This window comes from Apis cerana, linkage group LG11 (assembly GCF_029169275.1).
Source record: "Apis cerana isolate GH-2021 linkage group LG11, AcerK_1.0, whole genome shotgun sequence".
Classification (NCBI taxonomy): domain Eukaryota; kingdom Metazoa; phylum Arthropoda; class Insecta; order Hymenoptera; family Apidae; genus Apis; species Apis cerana.
Genome location: NC_083862.1, coordinates 10,247,413 through 10,270,947, shown reverse-complemented (window position 1 = coordinate 10,270,947; position 23,535 = coordinate 10,247,413). Strand labels below are relative to the sequence as shown.

Genomic DNA, 23,535 nt, shown 5'->3' with positions numbered 1-23,535 from the left:
TTCAAATATATCATTTTCTAATTCAATTTTTCAATAAAAAAATTCAATTAAATAAATCAAAAAATCAAAATAAATAATCTTAAATATTTCACAATATTTTTTATTGTTATTTTACTGAATAATTATGCAATATTTTCATAACTAATTTTTGCACAAAAAATGTCTACATATAAATGCCTATGTTCCTAATTATTATTAAATATTATAAAGTATTTTCAATATATGTTTGATCAATAATGAATATATAAAATTAATATTATATATTAATAATTAATATTAAAATTATTCAATTATGACAAAAATAATAATAAAATTCATATTGTATTATGAAATATATCAAATTATAAATAAAAATAAATATATGAGACACTAAACAATTATTATTTCAAATATTTAAATTCTTTACATGAAGTTTATTTTAATTGATTTTTTAATTTTTGAAATATGATACATTAATTTCAAACGTTTTTTTTAATAACTTGAATATATAGAATAAAAAAATGCAGTTATTCAAACTGTATTTGTTAATAATTTATTGTATCAATGGAAAATTTTTAATTATATTTTCATACATATGTTAATTTTATTACAAAACTGAGTTTACTTAATAAAAATTTTTGATGGATTATAACACAGAGTATGGATGAAATATGCAATTAAACAAAATAGTTTTATAATATTAATATTCTATACGTTTTTTATTATAATTTTATTAATGGACACATTAAAAATAAATGGTTTTGTTGTATAACCAAATATAAAATTGGTCACATTGAAAAAGTGGAATGAATACTGATTACATTCATTGTATATTTATCTTACTAAACTTCAACTCCTACACATCTAAATAATTATAAATTAAGTTTTTTTTCTACTAAAAAAATTGAGTACATAATTAAATCTAATTTTAGCAATCAATTTTTTTAAAACGAAAAATCTTTTTAGATCGATCTTAATTTTAAAAAATTCATCAATCCATTCAGTATGTAAGTATTTATGTATTTCTTTATACTTACATTTTCACGCATATTTCATATCACATTTTTCACTCTTTTCATGTTTTAATAAATGGAAAAATAAAAATTTAATGCAAAATATCGTTATATAATGGAAATTTAACGAAGAGTCTCTCCTTGCACATAGCTTATTTTATACTAATTTCATACTAAGAATAATTACTTACTATGAACAGTAAGATTATAAATAAAAATAAAAAAATTAACGAGCACGGAACTAACATAAAGCAATAGAGCCTTGATGGACAATTTTTTCTAATCACAGAGAAAGAGATTGTAACAAGTTCCATCTCCAATAAGTTACACATTTAGAAATTTTGTAAAGTTAATCTAAACCACTTCAAATCGTTTATGTGTTTTAGGGAAAACATTTTCTCTTTTACGATAAGTTCCATAACCCCAACGATCTAAAAAATTACAAAAAATATTTATAAATATTTATAACATAACTTGTATTATTAAAAATTATTTTATGATCATTTATTTTCATAAATTATAGGAACTAACTTCGTGAGATATCATTTCCATTTCTGTCTGCAAGTTCCATTAATTTTGGATTGACAATTTGTTTTGCTTCTCTAAGTACATTAACCAAACTTTTAGCCTGTCGACCATTTTGTGGCGTAAAGAATGCATAACTCGTTCCTGAATTATTTGAACGGCCCGTTCTACCAATTCTATGAATGTAGTCTTCAGATGAATTTGGATAATCAAAGTTGATCACGTACTTTACATCGTCAACATCTAAAGAAACAATTTTATTAAAATATATACTCGTATAAAAATATCGAGTATGTTAATTATGTATAAGATGTTATATTTAATAAAAATACTATATATATATATATATATATAACTTTTTACCAGTATGTACTTAACATGCCAAGTAAATGAAGTTTATATAGCTTTTATTTCACCATCTTTTACGTTAAAGATACATATCATAATTATTTCTGTCAATTTTGTTCATTTTTAAAGTTATTTATTATAGTAAAAGTTAAATGTCAAAAATGAAATTATAGCGAAGAACTAATTTTTATTTCTGTATCTGTTCATGAGAATATGCAGCTAAGCCTATAATCATACACTAAATAACCACATATTACATTAAATATATACATTTTGATATTAAATATCATTTCGAGAAAAAAATATAATAACTTTTGAAACATTTTATATATAACTTAAAAAAGAATATTTATATTGTTTGCATATCCTATGTATAAAAATAAATATAAATAAAAATAAATTTAAAAAATAGTTAAAAAAAAACTAACTATTATAATAAAATACATAAATATATTATTACATTACATAAATTTTTTCTCGGTAAAATTTTTTCATAAAAAAAAAAATCACTTTAAAAAAAATTAATTTTTTGTCAATATGAATTAATTCCATATAATAATTTTTGTTAAATAATAAAAATTAAAAATTTATTTTATTATTTAATAGTAAAATTTATTATTATATATTTATAATTAAGATTAAGACATTAAAAGTACATTACAAATTATATCAATTTTATATTTAAATGCATATGAATGTAAGTTAGCTGCATAGTTAATTAAATACAAACCATGTTTATCGTTGAATATTATGACAGCATACAGAGCGCCCACGATGTATGCTATTCTTAAATGCAATTTCATATCACGTCGTGTCCTAAGCATCATCACAGAGTAGCGATAGTAGCAAAATCAATAGATTGTTGTCTCGGGCTGAGCATTGGCTATGAAGTGTGATGGTTGTACCAAAATGTAAACCATGGTCTTATCTCACAACCAACCAACAGTATCACCCGCGCACCACTCTACTACTTGCGTGGTACACAGGCTGAACACAGAGGCACATTAAGTACAATATTATGTGCAAAACAGAATTGCGCATGTACAATGAGTGAGCCATGTTTTCTTTATTGAACGATCGTTTTTCATCGCACACTCAACACAATTTGTGCACCATGTGCCTCTGAAACAAAGGACAACCAGACTGATTAACATAAATTAAAGGATGCCCACATTTATTACTAATGTACTTTCCCTTTATTCCAATCTTTCCTCTCAATTCTTTAACACAAGCGCATCGTTCGATTCTTTATCTCCTTCTGTTCCTTTCTTTTTTAACAAAATAGATTGCATTAATAAATTCATAATTTGATAGGAAAATTAAAATGTGTAAAATGTATAAATTTAAGTATTTAGCATAATTATATAATAGATAAATAAATAAATAAAAGATATAAACAAAAATGAAAAGTAAAATAAAGAATAAAAAAAAGCGCAATATTTTCTTTATTATATATAAAAAAAAAAATTACCCACTATATAAATTTAATATTTTTCATAAAAAATAGTGATATATTTTTATATCATATCATATACAGAGCATAGATATATTTATAAGATATTCTTTAGAGAATCGATTTTATCAAAACAAATATAAAAATTAATATGAAAAATGAAATCATAGCTTATTATTAAATTATATTAAATAAATAAAATTTGTGTCAGATGAATCAAAATATAGATATAATAGTATGAAAAAAAAATTATCTTATTTTATTTACATTTCTTTGTTTAATTCAAAATTAAATTACTTATAATTTAATAAATAAGCTCGATCGATATTTTTATATATAGCAAGTTTTGTATTTGTTTTGATTTTTTACAATAGATCTTTCAAATATATCAACACCCTGTATGTATAAATACATAAAATAAACAGTAAGTTCTAAGCTACCTAATGCCATCTATTTGGTGCAATAAAGCTTATGTAAAGTTTGAGAATATATACTAAATATTACGATAATTATCTAGAAAAGACACTTCCTTATCAATTTTGATAATTTTTAAATATATTGTAAAAATCAACATTTTGAATAATTTTTTTTCTATAAACATTTTTTATAATCATATAACCGCCTCTTAGTTTAATTTTCAAAATATTTGTAAAAAAAAAAGATCATTATATGTAGAACTTCTTTTATACGTGTATACATCATATACAATATGCAAAATATTAATTATATAAATATTAATTAAATAAATCAATTAAAAATTATTTTTTTTATAATTTATGAACTTGAAATAACTCAATTCTAATTTATATTGAGTTTTAGCATAATTATTATAATTCAATATAATATAATTATTCAATATAAATAAAAATAATTTATCAAAATTAAAATCATTGTTGTCCGATCGGGGGAAAAATTTAATTTCTATCCAATTTAGTAATTCAAGATATATTATTAAATCTCTTTTAGATTTGCAAAATGTAGAATAAAATGTAGAATAATATTAGCGAAATTACAATGATAGAAGTGTAATTTTGATATTTATAATATCGATCATTATAATTTTAATAGTCCAAAAGTTGTTTATGTTTCATTTTTATCCAAACTTAAAGAATTGGATTTAAAATATATTTTAATCTATTATGATCTATAAAGAAACAGATTTTTCACAAGTTGAATTATATATTTAAGCGTTGCCTACTGTAATATATTTATACATATAATAGACATATATTTAAATAATAATTGCATATTTATATATATGTACTTACTAATAGAAGATATATATGCACATATATATTAAAAAAGTTTTATATAATAATTTTTTTTATAAATATTTCGAAAACTAAAATAATAATTATATGCAAAGAAAAAAGTTATTCAAGATGTTCAAATAATTTCTATATATATTCAAAAATCATCAAAATCGATAAAAAAAACTCCTTTTTTAGATAATTACCAATATTTTATATTGATAATTATTGGCGTTATTATTGTATTAATTTTTTTATTTTTTACAATTTTTCATGAAATTCTATTAAAATTTATATTAATAGAAATTATCTACTAATATTTTACTTTTATATCAAAATTTTTAATTAATATAACTGTTTATTTTTAATTAATATAATAAATTATTTAATATTAATTATTTTTATTTTAAAAACAGTGAGGCATCACCTTCATATAACCAGTCTGTGCTACATCGCCACTTTACCCTACCCTTTTTGATTAAGTACAAATTTTCGCATATGAAATTTATCGAAAGTCAAAAAATTCTTCAAAATCTAATATTTTTGAAAAAAATGAAAGATATTGAACAAATAATTTATTACTTACCCAATCCACGAGCAGCAACATCTGTTGCTACAAGAATAGAATCTTTATTCCTCCTAAATTCTAAAATTTAATAATATATTTAATATAGTAAATATAATAAGAAATATTATACATTATATACTAACATACCTGAAAGAACGAAATCTCTTTCTAATTGTGATTTGTCACCATGTATACATACAGCTGGCCAGCCATAACGACGGATAGTTTTAGTGATACTCTCCACTTTTTTTTTTGTTTCTACAAAAATTATTGTCTTTCCACCATCTGGACTAACATTACTGATTTCCTGAAGAAGGTTTTGCAATCTAAAGTAAAAAAGTAAAATATTATATTTCTATGTAAAATTTTAAAAATAAAATATTTATATATAAATATTTATTTGAAATATCAGTTCTTCTTAGAGGAAAAAATATTTAATGAAATCATAAAATATCATAAATTACTTTCATCATAAATGATAAAATAAAAATAATATAGTTCATTATATTTATAATTTATAGTACTATTAAACTAGAAATTTCAAAATATAAGGAAAATCAAGATAATACTTTGTTTGTTTTTCATCTTCCTCGCAAACATCAACAATTTGAAGAATATTATGGTTAGCTGATAATGTTAATGATCCAATATTCAATTGTGTATAATCTACAAGATATTCTTCTGCAAGGTTTCGAACTTCCTTTGGCCAAGTTGCAGACCACATTAATACTTGTCTATCTGGTCTAATTTGTTCAATAATTTTTCTAATCTGTGGTTCAAAACCCATATCTAACATTCTATCTGCTTCATCCAATACTAAATATGTACATCTACGTAAATTAGTTGTGCCACGTTCCAAAAAATCAATTAATCGTCCAGGTGTAGCAATGCAAATCTCAACTCCTTGTTCTAAATCACGAGCTTGGCTTCCTTTTGGTGCACCACCAAAAATACAAGTGCTTCTTACATAGCCAAAACTACAAGTAACCTTTTGAATTTGCTGTGCCAATTCTCTAGTTGGTGCTAAAATTAAAGCAATTGGTCCATCTCCATGATTTAATGGTTGTTGACTGCTAATATGTACTATTGCAGGTAAAATATATCCTAATGTTTTTCCAGATCCAGTTTGTGCTATTCCAACCATATTATGTCCAGACATAGCAATTGGCCATCCTTGAGCTTGAATAGCAGTTGGTTCACTGAATCCTTGTTTTCTTATACATTGCATTACATGATCAGGAAAATTTCCTTCTTCAAAATGCTGAATAGGATTAGGAATTTTTTCTCCTTTAAGAGTAATTTGATTTTCTTGTCTAAACATATCTATTTCTTGCGGATGACGTGCTTGAACATTAGGATGTGGTATATAAAAATCTTTTTTGAAAGGTTTTAAATTTTCAAAATTCCAATTTGGCTTTTTCAAAATTCCATTGGTATTATGCATATTGTTTTTTCCTCGATTTTCAAATCGTCCATTTCTATTATTAATATTATTTCTATATAAAGATCCTCTTTCCTTAGTACTTCTATAATTTCCACTGTGATAACTAGCTCCGTATGTCCTAGAACAAATTAACATATATTAAAAATCATTTCATTATTTTAATGTATAAATGTAGAGAACATAGAGAATTAGCTCCAGATAAAAAAATATGTGGATTCCAAAGGCATGTTCTCAAATTGTTATTCCTCTCACAAGCATTCATGCTCCATTCATATACATAAAATGGAGGCATGCCAAAATGGGAGGTAAATAAAAATAAAAAAAAAATTGATTAACTTCATTATTTTTTATTACTTATTTTTATTTCAATTTTTAAAATTAATCTAATTAAATTTTATTTTATGTATTTTTATAAATTTTCATAAAATTTAAATACAAACCTAATTAGAGATCCTATAGTTTTCATTACATGTCGAAACCTTTAACAATATTTATTTTGAACTAATGATTATAAATGATTAATAAAAATATAAAAATCATTTCGAAATATATATAAAATAATCAATCAATAAAAAAATTATTATATAATATATAGGCGATCAATTTTTATGAATATATATATAAATTAATAACGCATTGCAGATATCGTAATGATTAATTATGAATTAATTTGAAGATAAAAAAAATTAATCACAATTTTATAACATTGAATTGAACAACTAAAATTTATTATTATAACGTAAAATAAAAATATTACTCACATATTTGATGTATTAAAAAGAACTTTCAGTTCCTAATTCCTAATTAAATTATTTTGTTAAAGATGATAATTGTAGTTTATTAATACGATGGTCAATTATTCCTAAAATGATAATTTTTATTTTTTTTTATCCTTAAAAAAAATAAAAAATTATTACGAAGAAAAAAGATAAAATTAAGTATGACGCAACATTTACAGGTTTTAAAAATGTGAATTAAAAGTACGAAACAGACATCCTACTTACGCCACATCCAGGAACAGAAAGAACAATTTAGTTCCTAGCCGGATGTGACATAGTTGGATAAACGTGTTCAGAGGTGGGAATGCGCAAAGATTTTCTAAATATGTCTTTTCGTTCACTGCGCATGTAATATAGAGTTGATTTTGATTAATATAAAAATCAAAGAACAACGTTACTCAAAATAATGTATTATATGCTTAATTTTCTTCATATGAATTTTTATTTATGTGTGTGTGTGCGTGTGTCTGTGTGTGTGTGTGTGTGTATGTGTGTTTAAATTTAAAAAATTTGTTTAATAGAGATCAAAAATACTTTCTCGATTATACAATATAAAATTATAATATTTCATTAGAATCTTTTTATTTAATATTATTTAACATTATTAAAGGTATGTTTTCATGCGGCAGTATAAATCATTTTTATATCGTGATATTATATCATAGCATGTATATCGCGATTCAATGCCTTAATAATGTAATCTTTGATGTAATAGTATTTACGATAATAGAAATTATGACATCATTTAGTGTCGTAATTGAAAAAGTCACAAATTATTATTGTGTGAAAACGTACCTTAACATTCATATACATTCAACAATATTATAAAAATTATTTTTAATTACATATTTTTAGCTATTTTAATATAATAATATTATTTAAAATTGTTAAAAATGCAATATACTAAAAATATATAAAATATATTATATTTAAAAATTTTATTGAATTTCAAAATTTTTTTTTCTTGCATATCTTATAAAAAAAAAAAATTATAGTGAAAATATTATATGCGCATATTATAGCATTAATATTATATTTATTCATTTCAGTTTCATAGTTGCATATCTAGTTATTATTATTCTATGCTATATGTATAATCAGAATCAAACTTAGTCACAGACCAAGACTTCTAAGTCTGACACTATCGCAATCTTGTATAGGCAGTTGTTTGTGGAGTGCGTGCGTTTGATGGGTTACCTTTTATGGCGATTTGGATAACAAGAAAACATTGATCAAAACGTGTGATGTTCTAATATCAAATTGAAGAAAAAATATCTAATGAAAAAGTAAGCCTTTAAAATTTCTTATCTAGTTTTTTTGTTTTAATATTTTCAACTTCATTAGAGATAGCATTTTGTAAATATAAAGATGACGGCATCATTGTGAATGAATAAGCGGTCTGTTTTAAGTCATGAATAATCGCATTTTACAGGTATATATTAAGTACACACACCACATATATATATATATATACATATATATATATATGTATTTGATAAAAAAGAAAATATATTTCAAAATTTTATAATTGATTAATTTTTTATTTAAATTATATGGATACTTACTTAAATTAATTATTACTAAACGTAAAACTTTTATCATATAATTATATTTTAATTACATTCTATTTTATTAAATAACTAATTAATTATAAAGAAAATATTCTATTTTTCAGTTTCTTTCTCACAAATATAACATTTAATATAAATTTTACAATTTAGATATTTATATATGAACTATTTTAGTATTATAGTCTTTTAATATCAAATTTTAATAATCTTAGTTTCAAATTAATTTAATTATTTCTATTTTTTAGAATTTTAAAAAATTCTATAGATATAATTTTATAATAAAATAAAAAATTAATTTGAGTCATATATGCATAGCTTACTAAATCAAATTTCTATTATATTTATAAATAAAATAATTAATTTATGTTTTTAAATAAAAATTATTAAAATTTTTTTAATAAATATAATTAAATCTATCAAATGAATCTTATAGATAATTTATAGTATTATAATTTATACTTATTCTTAGAAGAAATAAATAAATTAAGAATATATAATTTAAAAATTTATTGAATTATAAGAATAATTATATATATAAAAATATTACTTTATATTATTTTTGGAAATAATTATATAAAGTTATAATTTAATTAAAATTTAAATGCTGAAAAAATTATTTTATTCTTATAATTATCTTTTAAATGATCTATAAGTTATATTAATTTAAAAAAAATTTATATGAATACTGATATATTTTATATATATATATACAGAATGTTTGACAGTTCAAGATGGATTATATCAATAGTAATTATTACTTCAGTAAATGCAAATTATTTACCTCTAGAAAGACTGACTGGAATGAATCCTTGTATCAGTAAACAAACATGTCATGAATGTATACAAACACCACATTGTGCCTGGTGTGCTGCACCAGTAAGTATTTAATATTTATATATATCATATAAATAACTATAAAATATATTTATTTTTTATAGAAATTTTCTGAAAAACGATGTTTTCTACCTAATATCAATACCAAAATATTTGCAACATGTCCAGCAGAATATACATGGAATCCAGATAATGTTTTTAGTATGATAAGACACAGAAATTTAACAAAAGGTGGTTATGCAAGTGGTGGTGCTAATAGTTATGAATATTCATATATAAATTCTAGCACATATGGTTCACAATCCTATAAAGAAACTAGTAGCAGTAGTAATAGTAATAGTGGTAACAAAAGACAAGAAGCTATACAAATTTGGCCACAAGAAGTTAATTTAAAACTTAGAATAAGTAAGTTAAACAGCAACTAATTAATATTCTTTTAAATATTAGTATAAATATTAATAAATAATTCCATTAACTAAATATCTAAATTATTAAATGATATTAATTCTGAATGACAGATGAAGCTCATAGAATGACATTTGCCTATTCACAAGCTGAAGATTACCCTGTTGATTTGTATTATCTTATGGATTTGAGTAAATCAATGGAAGATGATAAAAAAAAATTGTCAGACTTAGGTCAACTTCTAGTAGAAAGCATGAGTAAAATTACAAGTAATTTTCGTTTAGGTTTTGGCAGTTTTGTTGATAAAGTTGTAATGCCTTATGTTAGTACAATGCCTAAATCGTAAGTCAAAAGAGAATTATAATTTTTAGATATAATTTTGAATATTATTTATAATTTTTATATATTATTATATATTTGATAATTAATTTATAATTGTTGTATGATTTCAGATTAAAAGAACCATGTGATGGATGTGCAGCACCATATGGTTATAAAAATATTATGACATTATCTCAAGATACTAGTCATTTTGCAGTAAGTACATTAATTACATAATTTAATTTTTCGGTATTCTATAAAAATTATTACCAACTTTTTTTTATATATATAGAGTTTAGTGCGAAATGCTTCAGTATCTGGCAATTTAGATGCACCAGAGGGAGGATTTGATGCAATAATGCAAGCTATAGTTTGTAGACGACAAATTGGTTGGCGTGAAAAAGCTCGTAGACTTTTAGTATTTTCAACAGATGCTGGTTTTCATTATGCAGGAGATGGTAAATTAGGTGGAATTGTCAAACCAAATGATGGAGAATGTCACTTAGATAATAGTGGACTTTATACACATTCATCTTTGCAAGATTATCCAAGTATTTCTCAGATTAATTTAAAAGTTAAACAAAATGCTATTAATATTATATGGGCTGTTACAGAAGAACAAATAAATGTATATAAAAGATTAACTAAACATGTAGAAGGATCATTTGCTGGTAAATTGTCAGATGATTCGAGTAATGTTGTAGAATTAATTCGTGAACAGTATGATGCAATTTCAAGTTCAGTTGAAATGAAAGATACAGCCAGTAGTGCTGTGAAAGTAAAATATTTCTCAAAATGTTTGGGTACAGGGCCACTTATTGAAACTTCAAAATGTGATGGATTAAAAGTAGGGACAAAAGTAGAATTTACAGCAGAAATTGAAGTTACAAGTTGTCCAGAAAATAGATCAGAATGGAAACAAAAGTTTGATATCTATCCAGTAAGAATAAAAAATTGTACTTGTCCATTTACTATTTTTTGACAAAAAAATTTTCTTTTTTTTCTTTTTTTCTTTTTTTCTTTTTTAGGTAGGAATCAATGAAACACTGACAGTAAATTTGGAAATGTTATGTGATTGTGAATGCGAACGTGAAGGTACTATGTTTGAACCAAAATCACCAGAATGTAATGGTGTAGGAACTTTAAAATGTGGTATTTGTGAATGTTATGATGGATTTTTTGGAAAACGTTGTGAATGCAGCCCTCATCAAGAAATGACAGGATTAGATAAACATTTCCAATCTTGTAGACCTGATAACACTTCTCTTATAGATTGTTCAGGAAGAGGAACTTGTGCTTGTGGCCAATGTGAATGTGAAGAAAGAGAAAATCCTGAAGAAGTAAATATAATTTTAATTAAAAAAATTTATATAAAGTTTTTCGATTGAATATATAATATTATCCATTTATAGATAATATCAGGTCATTTTTGTGAATGTGATAATTTTTCCTGTGATCGAGATCAAGGTCATTTGTGCTCAAATCATGGAACATGTGAATGTGGGCAATGTGTTTGCAATGCAGGATGGACTGGTCCATCTTGTAATTGTAGATCTTCAAATGAAACTTGTATTGCACCAGGAACTACTAATGGAGTATTATGTTCAGGACATGTAAGCTTTTTATTATCTTAGCAAAAAAATTTTATTATTTAACAAAAAAATTTATCTTCTATCTTATAATTATAATATTAATTAATCTTTTATTATCTAGGGTGATTGTGTTTGTGGTGAATGTATTTGTCATGAGGAAGGAAGCACTAGGTATTCTGGTAAACATTGTAATAAATGTCCAACTTGTCCAAGTCGTTGTGAAGAATTAAAAAATTGTGTATTGTGCCAAATGTATGGTAGTGGTAATTTTAGTGATAAAGAGGAATGTATGAAAAATTGCAAGGAATTCGTTCCTGAACCAGTTGATACAGTTATACCAGATGTTGATAAGGATGAAGTTCTATGTTTTGGTATAGATGAAGATGACTGCAAATATAATTTTGTTTATTATTACAATGAAACTAATTGTTTAAAAGTCCGAGCTCAAAAAGAAAGGGAATGTCCACCACAAGTTTATATGCTTGGTATAGTATTAGGTGTAATAGCAGCTATTGTTTTAATTGGTCTTGCATTGTTACTTTTATGGAAATTATTAACGACTATACATGATAGAAGAGAATTTGCAAAATTTGAAAAAGAAAGAATGATGGCTAAATGGGATACGGTAAAAATATTAAATTATTTTTTATTTATATATATTTTTATTTTATAAAATTTATCGTTATAATTATTTTTAAACAGGGAGAAAATCCAATTTATAAACAAGCAACATCAACATTTAAAAATCCAACATATGCTGGAAAATAAAAATCATAAAAATAATCTTTATTTAATAGAAGGAATTATTTCATTGCAGTAAAGATTGCCTTTTTATATATAAATATATATATATATATATATATAAATATAAATTTTAAATTGATTAATATTTAATTAAACAACAAACAAATTTTATTATGCAGCAAATGAAGCTTTAGTACTAATTAGAATAGAATAGAATTATTAATATTATAATTGATAAGTATTTAATGGAATTTAGTGTAATACAAAATTTTATCAAATTATTCATATTATAATACTGCCATATAATTTATAGACCAGCAGTTCTTAATCTTTAATTTTAACTTTTTGTTTATCACAAATTTTTTTTTAAATAACTTTTTAAATTTAATTTAAGATTTAAATTTATAATGTGCATCCAATTTATGTATAAAAATTAATACGCAGTTAAATGCATATCCATAATAATATCTTATGTTTTATCTTACTCACTTATTTGTATAATAGTTTATGGATCACAGGTTAAGAACTGCTGACTTAGACTGCTATGTATGAATGTATATGAATAAGTGTAAATTATGTATACAATGTATAGAGTGAAAAATGATAACATAAGAATGAATGTCTGCATAGAAACATAATAACGAAACGATTTGAAGATTTAAAATCGTAATCATACTGTAACATTTATATAAAAGTGCCTTTTATCTCATGACAAATATTTATAATTTTTAATTATATTTTTTAATACAAAATTTGTGAAATATATGTACTTTTTTAGAAAATTTCACATAATTATCGAATTTAGAAATTTAGTAATAGATTTTTATTTTAATATATTATTTATTAAACATTTTCATATATCAATAAATTTTTAATAATAAGGCACATTTTAATATGTGATATTGTAAAATCTAATGTTATTTACAATTATGTTAACAAATAATATTCAATTGTTTTCTTTATAAGTCTTCCTGATTTTCATATATGTTTTACTTTTTATAAAAAAGAATGATCTAAAAATGTATGTAAAATTGTATAAATGTAAAAAAAAAAAATAGCAAAATGTATAGTAGTAAGTTAAATTCATTTTGCAACTTATAAAAAATATGATCCTCAAGATTTCTTTTTAGAAATCTTAGAAAAATTTTTAAAATTTTACTTCTTATTATTTAGAATAATTTTATTTCTTTAAAATATATTTTAAATTAATAAAAATATAATTAATAAAAAATTCGTTAAAAAAAGCTTAAATCAATATTTTAAATATATTGAAAAATTAATTTTTATAATATATAATATTAAATAATATTAATTATAGTAATGAAGCTTTACAGTTTTCATAGCATTGTATTTTTTATTTAATTCAAAGCAATCATATATAATATATATAAATAATAATATTGATTTTTGATCAATGAAAATTTAAAATATAAATAAATATTATTACAAAATAATCATTTTATCACATCATGATAAATTATATAGTTTTCACTGCCATTGATTATAATAAAAATATCAGCTTATCTTACGATCTCATTGTAAGGTAAAAAAAAAATAAATATTGTATTATTCTGTGTTAATAATATATTTATATATGCATATTTATATATTGATTTTATCAGTCCTGTTTCCATAGATTCCATTTATATAGTTGATTTCATATATCTTTTATTTTCTAAAAAAAAAATTATTCTATAAATTATTATTATATAAAATAAAATTTATTATAATTATGTACAATAAAAATATTATTAATATAAATTTTATACATAAACAATTATATACATATATATTCAATTAAAATCATTTTTTATTTTTCTACTTTTTTAATATTTCAAATTATGAAATTTTCATAAATTAAAAAAAAATTATTTTTTATCATTGTACATAATATTATTTTATTAGAAATTAATTTATATAAAATATAAAAGAAATTTGTGTATAAAATTAGCTTTAAATGAACATAGTGCAATAATATATTATAAGTTTTGTATTATAATCTAATATATAATATATAACATGTAAATTGTATTTAGATATAAATCTTTCTTATTAAAATATATATAATATAATTATCTTGTAATTAAATAAAAGAAATGATATAAAGTAATTAATCTATTATATAATATATTATATAATATATAATAAATTAAAATAAAATGTAATACATAATACATAAAAATAAAAATAAAATATAATTTTGTAGATTAGAAGTATTTATCTAAATTATAATTATTTTAAAATAGAAAAATAATATATTTGTTATTCTTATTATTTATAATAATTATATTTTATATTGAAATAAATATATTTTTCTTTTATAAAATATACTATTTTCCTTATAATATAAAATATAATAAAATTAATAAATTATTTGTCATTTCTGTTCATTTTGGATAAAACTATTATATTATAGATTTTCTAATAACAATATATAATCTATAAAAAAAAATTATTCACGATTTTGTATTGCAATTTAATATTTAATGTCAAATCAAAAAAAAATAAATAAATTACCAAATCAATTATAGATCATTCTTAACCTATTAGTTTTAGAATTTCAAAAATATATGTACATTTAACTTGAAAATAATGGAATATTTAATAAATTTCTCTATAGTATTAAAAAATTCTTTGAAAATAATATTTTATAAATAAAAATTATTTATTTTTATTATAAATAAATTTTAAATAATTATATATATTAACTTTATTTTATGAATAATTACATTAATACAATAAAATTTATTAGTTATAAATATTAAATATTATTATTATTAAAGATTTAACAAAATAACGTGTGTATTATAAAATTTTTCAAGAAATACTTTATAATATATATATTGATATGATAAAAATGAAAATATGAAAAAATTTGATCTCATATAATTTGAAACAAAATAAAATGGTTAGAAAACGATAACAAAATAAAAACTTTTCAATAAACAAAATTTTATAATATTTTTTAATCAATATATAAAAAAATTTTCGTATGATAAATCAATTTAATATCTGATTGAATTTTTTTTAAATAAATTGTTTATTTATTTTTTTACGTGATCATATTATTTATTTATTTGTTTATTAAATCATTTCTCAAAAGGCAAAAAAAAAATTAAATAATTTTAAACTATTATTTCAACTATTAATATTAAGTAAATCTTAAAATATCATGCATATTTAAAAATTAAATCTTTTTGTTAAAAAAATTTATCAAATATTAAAACGAACATTATAACGAATAATTATAAAATATTTAAATTTATATTTATTTATTTAAAAATTATTATATTTAATATATTTAATTATATTTAATTATATTTAAATATTATAAATATTTTCTTGGGATTTGATTAAATTTTATAAAAATAAATAAGATATTTCTCATAAAATATACATATATAAATTTTTTGAGTAAAAAAAGTATATATAAAGTTTACAAGTAAAATATATATAAAATATATATATAGTTTTATAATTTAAAATAATGAAATTAATTTTAATTATATTTTAATTTCAATTTAATTTTGATAAATATGTGGATAAATTTGTAAAAATTTAAATTTTTTATATTTTTTATTAATTAAAAATTTATAATTAAACTTGTATATTAATTATTTTATTATAAATTAAAATTTATGTTTTATATAAATTAAAAATGAGACTATTAAAATAAATCATATAAATTATAATACTATATTAAATTATAATGAAATAGCTAAATATTTAAGAATTTACGCAGTTTAATTGTATATTGCTGCTGTAACAGCGTCTCGTGTCTCAATCGTCACGTGTTTGTAGTAGGTGAAATCAAGGTATGTAGAATAACGCTTGAACACGTACATACGTAAGTATTACATACGTCAGTAATGTAATAACAGATATGTAGCATAGCCATAAACTTGTATTTTAGAGAAAAATAGAAAAAACAAAAGAAATGTGTAATTCGGAAGAAAGTATTCGTCAAATTGACAAGAACGTGAAATACCGCGAGAGTATATAAGTACTCAATTCTTATATTTTCTTCTCTTTTTTCTTCCTACTTCTTTTCTTAGCTTTATTCCCTCTCTCCTCTTTCTTTTTCTATCCATCTTATTCACATTATACTCGTTTGTTCTTTGTCAGTCGTAGTTAAGTCTTAATCCAGTCTTTCGTTTATATTCATTTCTATCTTTCTCACTTTTTGTTCTTTCTTCTCTGTCGTGTCAACCTATCTCTTTCTTTCTCGATCTTTCTTTCCTTCTCACTCTATTCTCCGATGCAAAGCAGAAGAAACCCCCGCGGTTGCTCGTTCGTTCTCAAAAGTCTTACTCTCGTTGTCACGCGCTAAAAATACTCCCGCACAGTCTTCCGAGGGTGTACCATGCCAAAGGAGTACGGGAATTAGGACGACAAAAGCAGTCAACGTCGACCTGGAACTGTCATGGAACGGCTTTCGAGAGTGGCATGTTATTTTCGATGGATGAGGAACGCGACATCTCATGATGCAAGTGAGGTTGAGGACGAACAGAAAACTATTAAAGTTGAACGATATCGAAATGTCGGATGTAATTTTGAAGCTTCAAGGCGACTTTGTGGTATTTTGGAAAGTATCCTTCTTTGGGAAAACTCTGTGAATAGTATTTCTGTCGTCATCGTATTCAATATACTGTTTTGGTAAGTTCCTTTAGTACTGTATGATATGCGTCACTTCAAAGATATAATTATATATAATTTTGAGAAATTTAATTATTTAATTACTATTTTTTTATCATTCAATAGAATTTTAATTTTGGTTAGTTTACAAAATAAAAATCTTATGACGTCTAATTCGCCAAATAATGAATATTAAATATAACTTTTAAATATAATGTTTTTTTTTGATATCGTATAATTTAATTTACAAAATTTTCATATTTTATTTTTAATAAATAAATTTATACTAATGATAATTAAAAAATTAAATAATGATTAATAAAAAGTTTTGTATATTAAAAGAGAAGCGTTTTGCGCGACATTTCATTGTTTCTAAATGCTTTGAAAGTAAGTCGCTTTCTAGGTCAAGGTTTATAGAAGCATGCGTGTTTCGGCATTTGATGTCAGTTGTAAATACTTACTCTATCGTTACTCAAGCATGCTTTGTGTTTTTTATATGTTCCTTTATGATAAGCGTATAAACATATTCAATCATATAACGTTATTTACGCATATTACGAAAACAAATTAATATAAAAGGTTTCCTTAATTTCAAGTAATATATTCTAAAATCCTTTTTTGCATTTCTTTTTTCACAATTATGTTTGTCCATGACATTCATATTTGCTTCGACGAATGAATTGCATGTTCTCTACGTATTTTTCCCACCAGATCTTTATTACTATTCTAGATGGCAGTACGTGTTGACAATTAAAATCGTGATTGAAAATTAGAGAAATCACATTATATAAATTATTTACTTGTTTTACTATTGTTATATTTGATTATAATAATTTATTATTTACGTATTTAAATTAACGTAATAAAATATAAAAAAAATATAAAAAAATAAAATAAAAACGATTATTTATGAATACTTATTTTTCAGGGGTATTATTGTATTAGAGGTTCGAGGCTTTGCTGCAGCCAGCAGTGCTGCACTGGTCGTTGTTCTCTGTTATAGTACCTTAGAAACTCAAGTTCAAAAAGAAAATAAAGCATTGGATTTAGCTGCGTATGTATTATTATTTCCAAAATTATTTCTAATTGTGCTTATATATTCATAATTATTTCAACATATAAAATTAATACAAATAAAATTTATAATATGTTTGTAGCTCTTATGCAAAAACAGAACAAATTGAAAAAATAGGAAAAAAAATAAAAACAGCAATTCATAATTTGAAGCAATTGAGAAAAGAGCAACCAGGAGTGGTAATGCTTTTGTACTTGTTACATTTCACTATATATAAATAGAAAAATATATCTATATTATAAACATTTATATTTTTATTTTATTTAATGTAAAAATTAATTATATTTGTATAAAAATTAATTATGCTTTGTTTTATTTTATGTTTAAATATATATAAATTGTTTTAATTTTAATATTTTAAACACTAAAAATGATTTCAGTTTTGTACTGCAGTTTGCTCTCTTTCTTTGGGTCTATGGATTATTGGTCGTACTATAAATGGTATACTTCTTACATATACAATATGCATGAGCATTTTACTTGGGCCTGCATTATTGTTAAAGCTTCCTAGTAAAATGATATTATATAAAGGTACAAATGATATTACATTAATGTAATATTAAATTCTATTTTTAGAAATAATTGATATAATAATTTTGAATATGTAATGAATATGTAATATTTCATTTTTTAGAATGGGATAGTGAAATTGAAGAATTCTTACCAGCAGTAACTGAAGATAATCTTCAAGTTCTTACTAGAGCAGGAGAATCAGGGGACCAATCTCCTACTCCTACCAGCGTATTGTCTGATGTTCAAAATGGTATAACCAATTTTTGAATATTATTAATTATTATTAATTATTAATTAGCACTTTTATATAAATGATTAAATATTAATCATTTATTATTTATTTTATATTTATTCAGTAAATATATATTTCATAAAATTTTATTAAAAAAATTTCTTTTATAGAATTTTTTAATGATGAAGAACTTATGGATCTTAAAATGCCATCACATGAAGATGGGAGTACTGATGATATAGAAAATTCTGAATTAGAGCTTAGTGCTGAAGAAACTGATATGGATGGTATTAAATTTCAAAGTGGCCATTTTGAAAAAGGATCATCTTCTGAGGAAGAAGCAGAACTTGAACCTATATCAAGCAAACTAATTAGTCATAGTGATGAAAGTGGTAGCGAATTTGAAATAATTGATGGTCAAGATGTTGACAACATTGCATGAAAATAACCAATATATAAACTATGAAGTTATTATTATGCAGAATAGAATTAAATGAAGAAATGATTTCAAATACATTTTAATTGGATAATAATCTAAGTAAAATAATTATTTTGTTTTAATTTTAGATATTTTTGCTTCTTTACGAATATTTCTATAAAAAATATAAACTTCTATTTCTATTTAAAAAAAAATCATTTACAAAAAGAATATAAATTTCTTTTAAAAATTTAACAATGAAAATTAATGAAAATTAAACACTTTTCTTATATAATGCAAATAATAGTTTCTTAGTAATTACATTTATATATGCTAAAAAATATTCATAAAATTGTATATATTTTGTGCAACAAAGAATTATCTCTTATTTTTATTTTTGACTATATATGAACGATTCTTAATGTATATAAAAGATTAAAAAAATTTGAAAGAAAAAGATAAAATTAAACAAAAAATAACAATTGTCAATTTAAATGTCACTTTGATCTTTGTGATCAAAAATGATTTTGTATATATGTATCACAAACAAAGAATTACCTATAAATTAATCTAAATAAGAAATTATAATATTCATATAGTATAAAAGATAAAAGATAAATAAATATTATTATAATAAATATTTGCTCCAATTTTGATATTGCAAAAATTACACGTAAAAATAATCTAATTTATCGAAAATTAAATTTCAATAATATTGCATAAATATTTAAGTATTTATTTTCTATTTAAATAAATTATATATGTTTAAAACTCGAACTAAAAAAATTAGTTATAATATCTACAAAAAAGAAATAATTTTTTAAAACAAAATTTTTGTATAACAAATTTTAAATCAAATTATAAAATGGTACATATTATCTCAAAAAATAATTATTTATTTTTTGCTTATAAAATTATGATTAAAACATTTATATAATTTTATTGATAGTATATATATATAAAAAATTTTAATTTTAAATTTCAAATCGCATATTATTAAAATTAGTAAAATTAATTTTACCCAAATTTTGCAAAAAGTATTTAATTATATCTCGTAATAATTATATCTAATAATAATAATTATATAATTATATCTCATAAGTAATATTTTTTATTAGTTAATAAAGTATAATAAATACGAAAATGTGTACAAATAATGAATATCAAAAATTATCAAGTAAATGATTAAATTATTATTTAAATCATTATCTATTGCTATATATTAATTTTCAGGAATAATGTTTGTTAAAAACATTGTCAATTTCTAAATATTTGAATTATTTTCTAGTCATAACTTTATTATATAACTTTATTACATAAAATATAAAATTATAAAATACTTGAGGTAATTATATGTTTAATTTTATGTAAATTTAATTTATTCTTATAACTTCACTTCATTTTAAAATAATAATTAGTGTAAATGATATATGTATATAAATTATATACAAATATAGAAAATATTTTTGAAATTTTCTTGCAAAATTTGAGAAAAATTGATATATTTTTTTAAAGTGTAAATTTGTTGTTTTATATTTTTATTTTGCATAGGAGATTATATTTAAAGTAAATTTATTAGATCATCTTAAATAAAAACAGACATCTTTAACTTATATAATTATTTGTATTGATATTTTATATATATCATTCCATTTAATATCCCATATATAAAATTAATGTACTTAATATTTAATTTTTTAGAAATAGAATTCACATCTGTATTTTTTTGTTTACAATAATTTACATGTGTATATTAGTAGACATACACATATATACTTTTTATGAAATACATATAACAAAATAAAGTTAGTAAAAATATAAAACATAAAATGCAAAATTACTATCTACAATATATACTTGTTATGTACATACATCATTTATGTTTTCAAATTCATTGATTTTAACTTTTGATTCAATTTTATTATTTGTGTAGAAAAAATTTTTTTTATTATTATATATATCTAATATATCTTTATTATCTCCTGATGGTACAATTAATTGTACATTTTTCCTCTCTGGTAAAACTTGTAAAAATGTTTCTTGCCATGTTTTTCCTTCACTGACTCTAAGCAATATTTCAAACACTAAAAATATTTATATATACATATATATATATATATATATTAAAGTTTATATTATATTTAACTGAATTTAGTTGTTAATTGTAATAGTAGTAATTGTATATTAATCATACCATGATCAATAGTTAAAACTTTTCTTGCCTTCATACGCAAAAATTTATCTAAAGGTAATCTACCATGTTTTATGCCAACTTGTGCAGCTAATTTATGACAGAGACCCTAAAAATATAAATATTATTATATTAGTATTATTATATAAATATTATAAATATTAAGAAGGTTATATAAATCACAAATTTTAACTTACCTTATGACTATTATGATCAACAAGACCACCTATAACATACACATAATCATGTTCTAATTGAGTAATAATATTTTCTGATTCACTAGTAAGATATATAATTTTTTCTTTTGGATAAACATTTAGATAGGATTCTGCATAAAATTTTACCTACAATATAAATTTTGAAAAAATTAGAATGTAAATTATTCATTATACAAATTTTTATTTTTGTATAATATTTTTGTATAATTATTTCAATTTTATTAAAATAACATACATCCCAATGTTCATATCCATTGTGTTTTTGCATATCTGTTTTTGATTTTCCATTAAAACTTGTAAGAGAAAATTGCATTGGTGCAATAGCTCGTCTATTTAAAGTATAACATCTTAGTATTTGTTTAGTTAATTTTGCAATATCTTTATCAATCATTAAATCATCAAAAGATAAATCAATAGTTATTCCAATTTTACAACTACTATCTGCCATTATACTTTTTTTTAAAGCTTTTCTGGATGGTCCAAGATTTATATTATTTGCACGAGCAAATGCTCGTTTTTGTTTTGCTTTCTCTCGTTCACGTAATCTATAAAATTAAAATAATTTTTTTATCAATAGTATTATTATTAAATTTAATTTGATATAATTTAAAAAATTAATTTAACCTAATCATAATAAAATAATGGAATATATTGTACACATATAGAATCATATGTATAGTTCTTTAATTTATTAAAGAACTGAGAAATAAAAACCTTAGTTCAACCTTTCGTTTCAACCATTTTTCTTTTTTTTTTACTTTTTTCAGTTGACGTTTACTCAAATTTAGATGTAATTCCGGGAACTTTGTATCCATATTACAAGTTTCGTATTCACAAATTTGCATACATTGTGTATCAATTTTTATTGTTTCAATGTTATTTGTACTTTTTTCAATTTCCATATTTTATAAAAAAAGTAAGAAAATGAAACTCGTACTTTTATGATAAGGTCTACTAAAATATCGTTGAAGAAAATCTCATTAAATATTTCGCGTTAGGCGCGAAAATAATAATATATTTAAAAGACTATAATAAATATAAAATAGTATTATGTATTTATATATGTATTTATATAAATTTTTTATAATAAAATTATATAATAATCTAATTATTAGATTTTTACGTTTAATAATATTTTGATATATAAAAACATTATTTATTATTAAATCAATTATAGTTATTTATTAATTTTCAAATATTTTAATTATTTTTTTAATAAATAAAAAAATCGATAAGATATAACAATCTTTTAAAAAATTTTTTAATATTCAATTTTATTCGAAATATAATAAATAAAAATAATTTACAATTTCTAGGGACATTATAATAGTAAAAATAAATATTGGCAATTAATTTAATAATTCCTAAAGGATAGAGTCATCTGGATGAAAATTTTAGGTATTCATCTTGCTATAGCAAAAGCAGAC

At 21.2% G+C, this 23,535-nt stretch overlaps 3 protein-coding genes across 14 annotated transcripts; 1 reads left to right on the top strand and 2 right to left on the bottom strand.

Moving 5' to 3' along the window:
• Positions 1-509: 509 nt before the first annotated feature.
• LOC107997744 (ATP-dependent RNA helicase p62) lies at positions 510-7,702 on the bottom strand. 10 transcript variants are annotated; one of them, XM_028666650.2, is made up of 8 exons: positions 7,585-7,698; positions 7,342-7,442; positions 7,021-7,059; positions 5,706-6,698; positions 5,284-5,462; positions 5,155-5,214; positions 1,524-1,760; positions 510-1,423 (listed from the first exon to the last, which is right to left on the bottom strand). In XM_028666650.2, coding segments are annotated over exons 2-8 (1,587 nt in total). In that variant the 5' UTR covers positions 7,344-7,442; positions 7,585-7,698; the 3' UTR covers positions 510-1,346. The 10 variants fall into 10 exon arrangements, with proteins under 10 accessions (XP_028522451.1, XP_061937748.1, XP_028522450.1 ...); XM_062081764.1 differs by having other exon boundaries at positions 7,574-7,599; XM_028666649.2 differs by having other exon boundaries at positions 7,537-7,594.
• Positions 7,703-8,446: 744 nt separating this feature from the next.
• LOC107997768 (integrin beta-PS) lies at positions 8,447-18,668 on the top strand. 2 transcript variants are annotated; one of them, XM_017056595.3, is made up of 14 exons: positions 8,447-8,645; positions 9,644-9,806; positions 9,869-10,169; positions 10,283-10,511; positions 10,622-10,706; positions 10,783-11,430; positions 11,519-11,830; positions 11,903-12,103; positions 12,204-12,707; positions 12,785-16,641; positions 16,740-16,829; positions 17,173-18,040; positions 18,390-18,515; positions 18,619-18,668. In XM_017056595.3, exons 1-10 carry the CDS (start codon positions 8,638-8,640, stop codon positions 12,848-12,850), a joined length of 2,517 nt encoding a protein of 838 aa, XP_016912084.1. In that variant the 5' UTR covers positions 8,447-8,637; the 3' UTR covers positions 12,851-16,641; positions 16,740-16,829; positions 17,173-18,040; positions 18,390-18,515; positions 18,619-18,668. The 2 variants fall into 2 exon arrangements, with proteins under 2 accessions (XP_016912084.1, XP_061937747.1); XM_062081763.1 differs by having other exon boundaries at positions 12,785-16,673.
• An 830-nt stretch (positions 18,669-19,498) lies between these two features.
• LOC107997736 (tRNA methyltransferase 10 homolog A) lies at positions 19,499-23,426 on the bottom strand. Of its 2 annotated transcripts, none has more exons than XM_017056525.3 (5): positions 22,733-23,426; positions 22,344-22,653; positions 22,088-22,234; positions 21,894-21,999; positions 19,499-21,783 (listed from the first exon to the last, which is right to left on the bottom strand). In XM_017056525.3, the coding sequence occupies exons 1-5, from the start codon at positions 22,777-22,779 to the stop codon at positions 21,560-21,562; spliced, it is 834 nt and encodes a 277-aa protein (XP_016912014.1). In that variant the 5' UTR covers positions 22,780-23,426; the 3' UTR covers positions 19,499-21,559. The 2 variants fall into 2 exon arrangements, with proteins under 2 accessions (XP_016912014.1, XP_016912013.1); XM_017056524.3 differs by having other exon boundaries at positions 22,823-23,253.
• Positions 23,427-23,535: the final 109 nt, after the last annotated feature.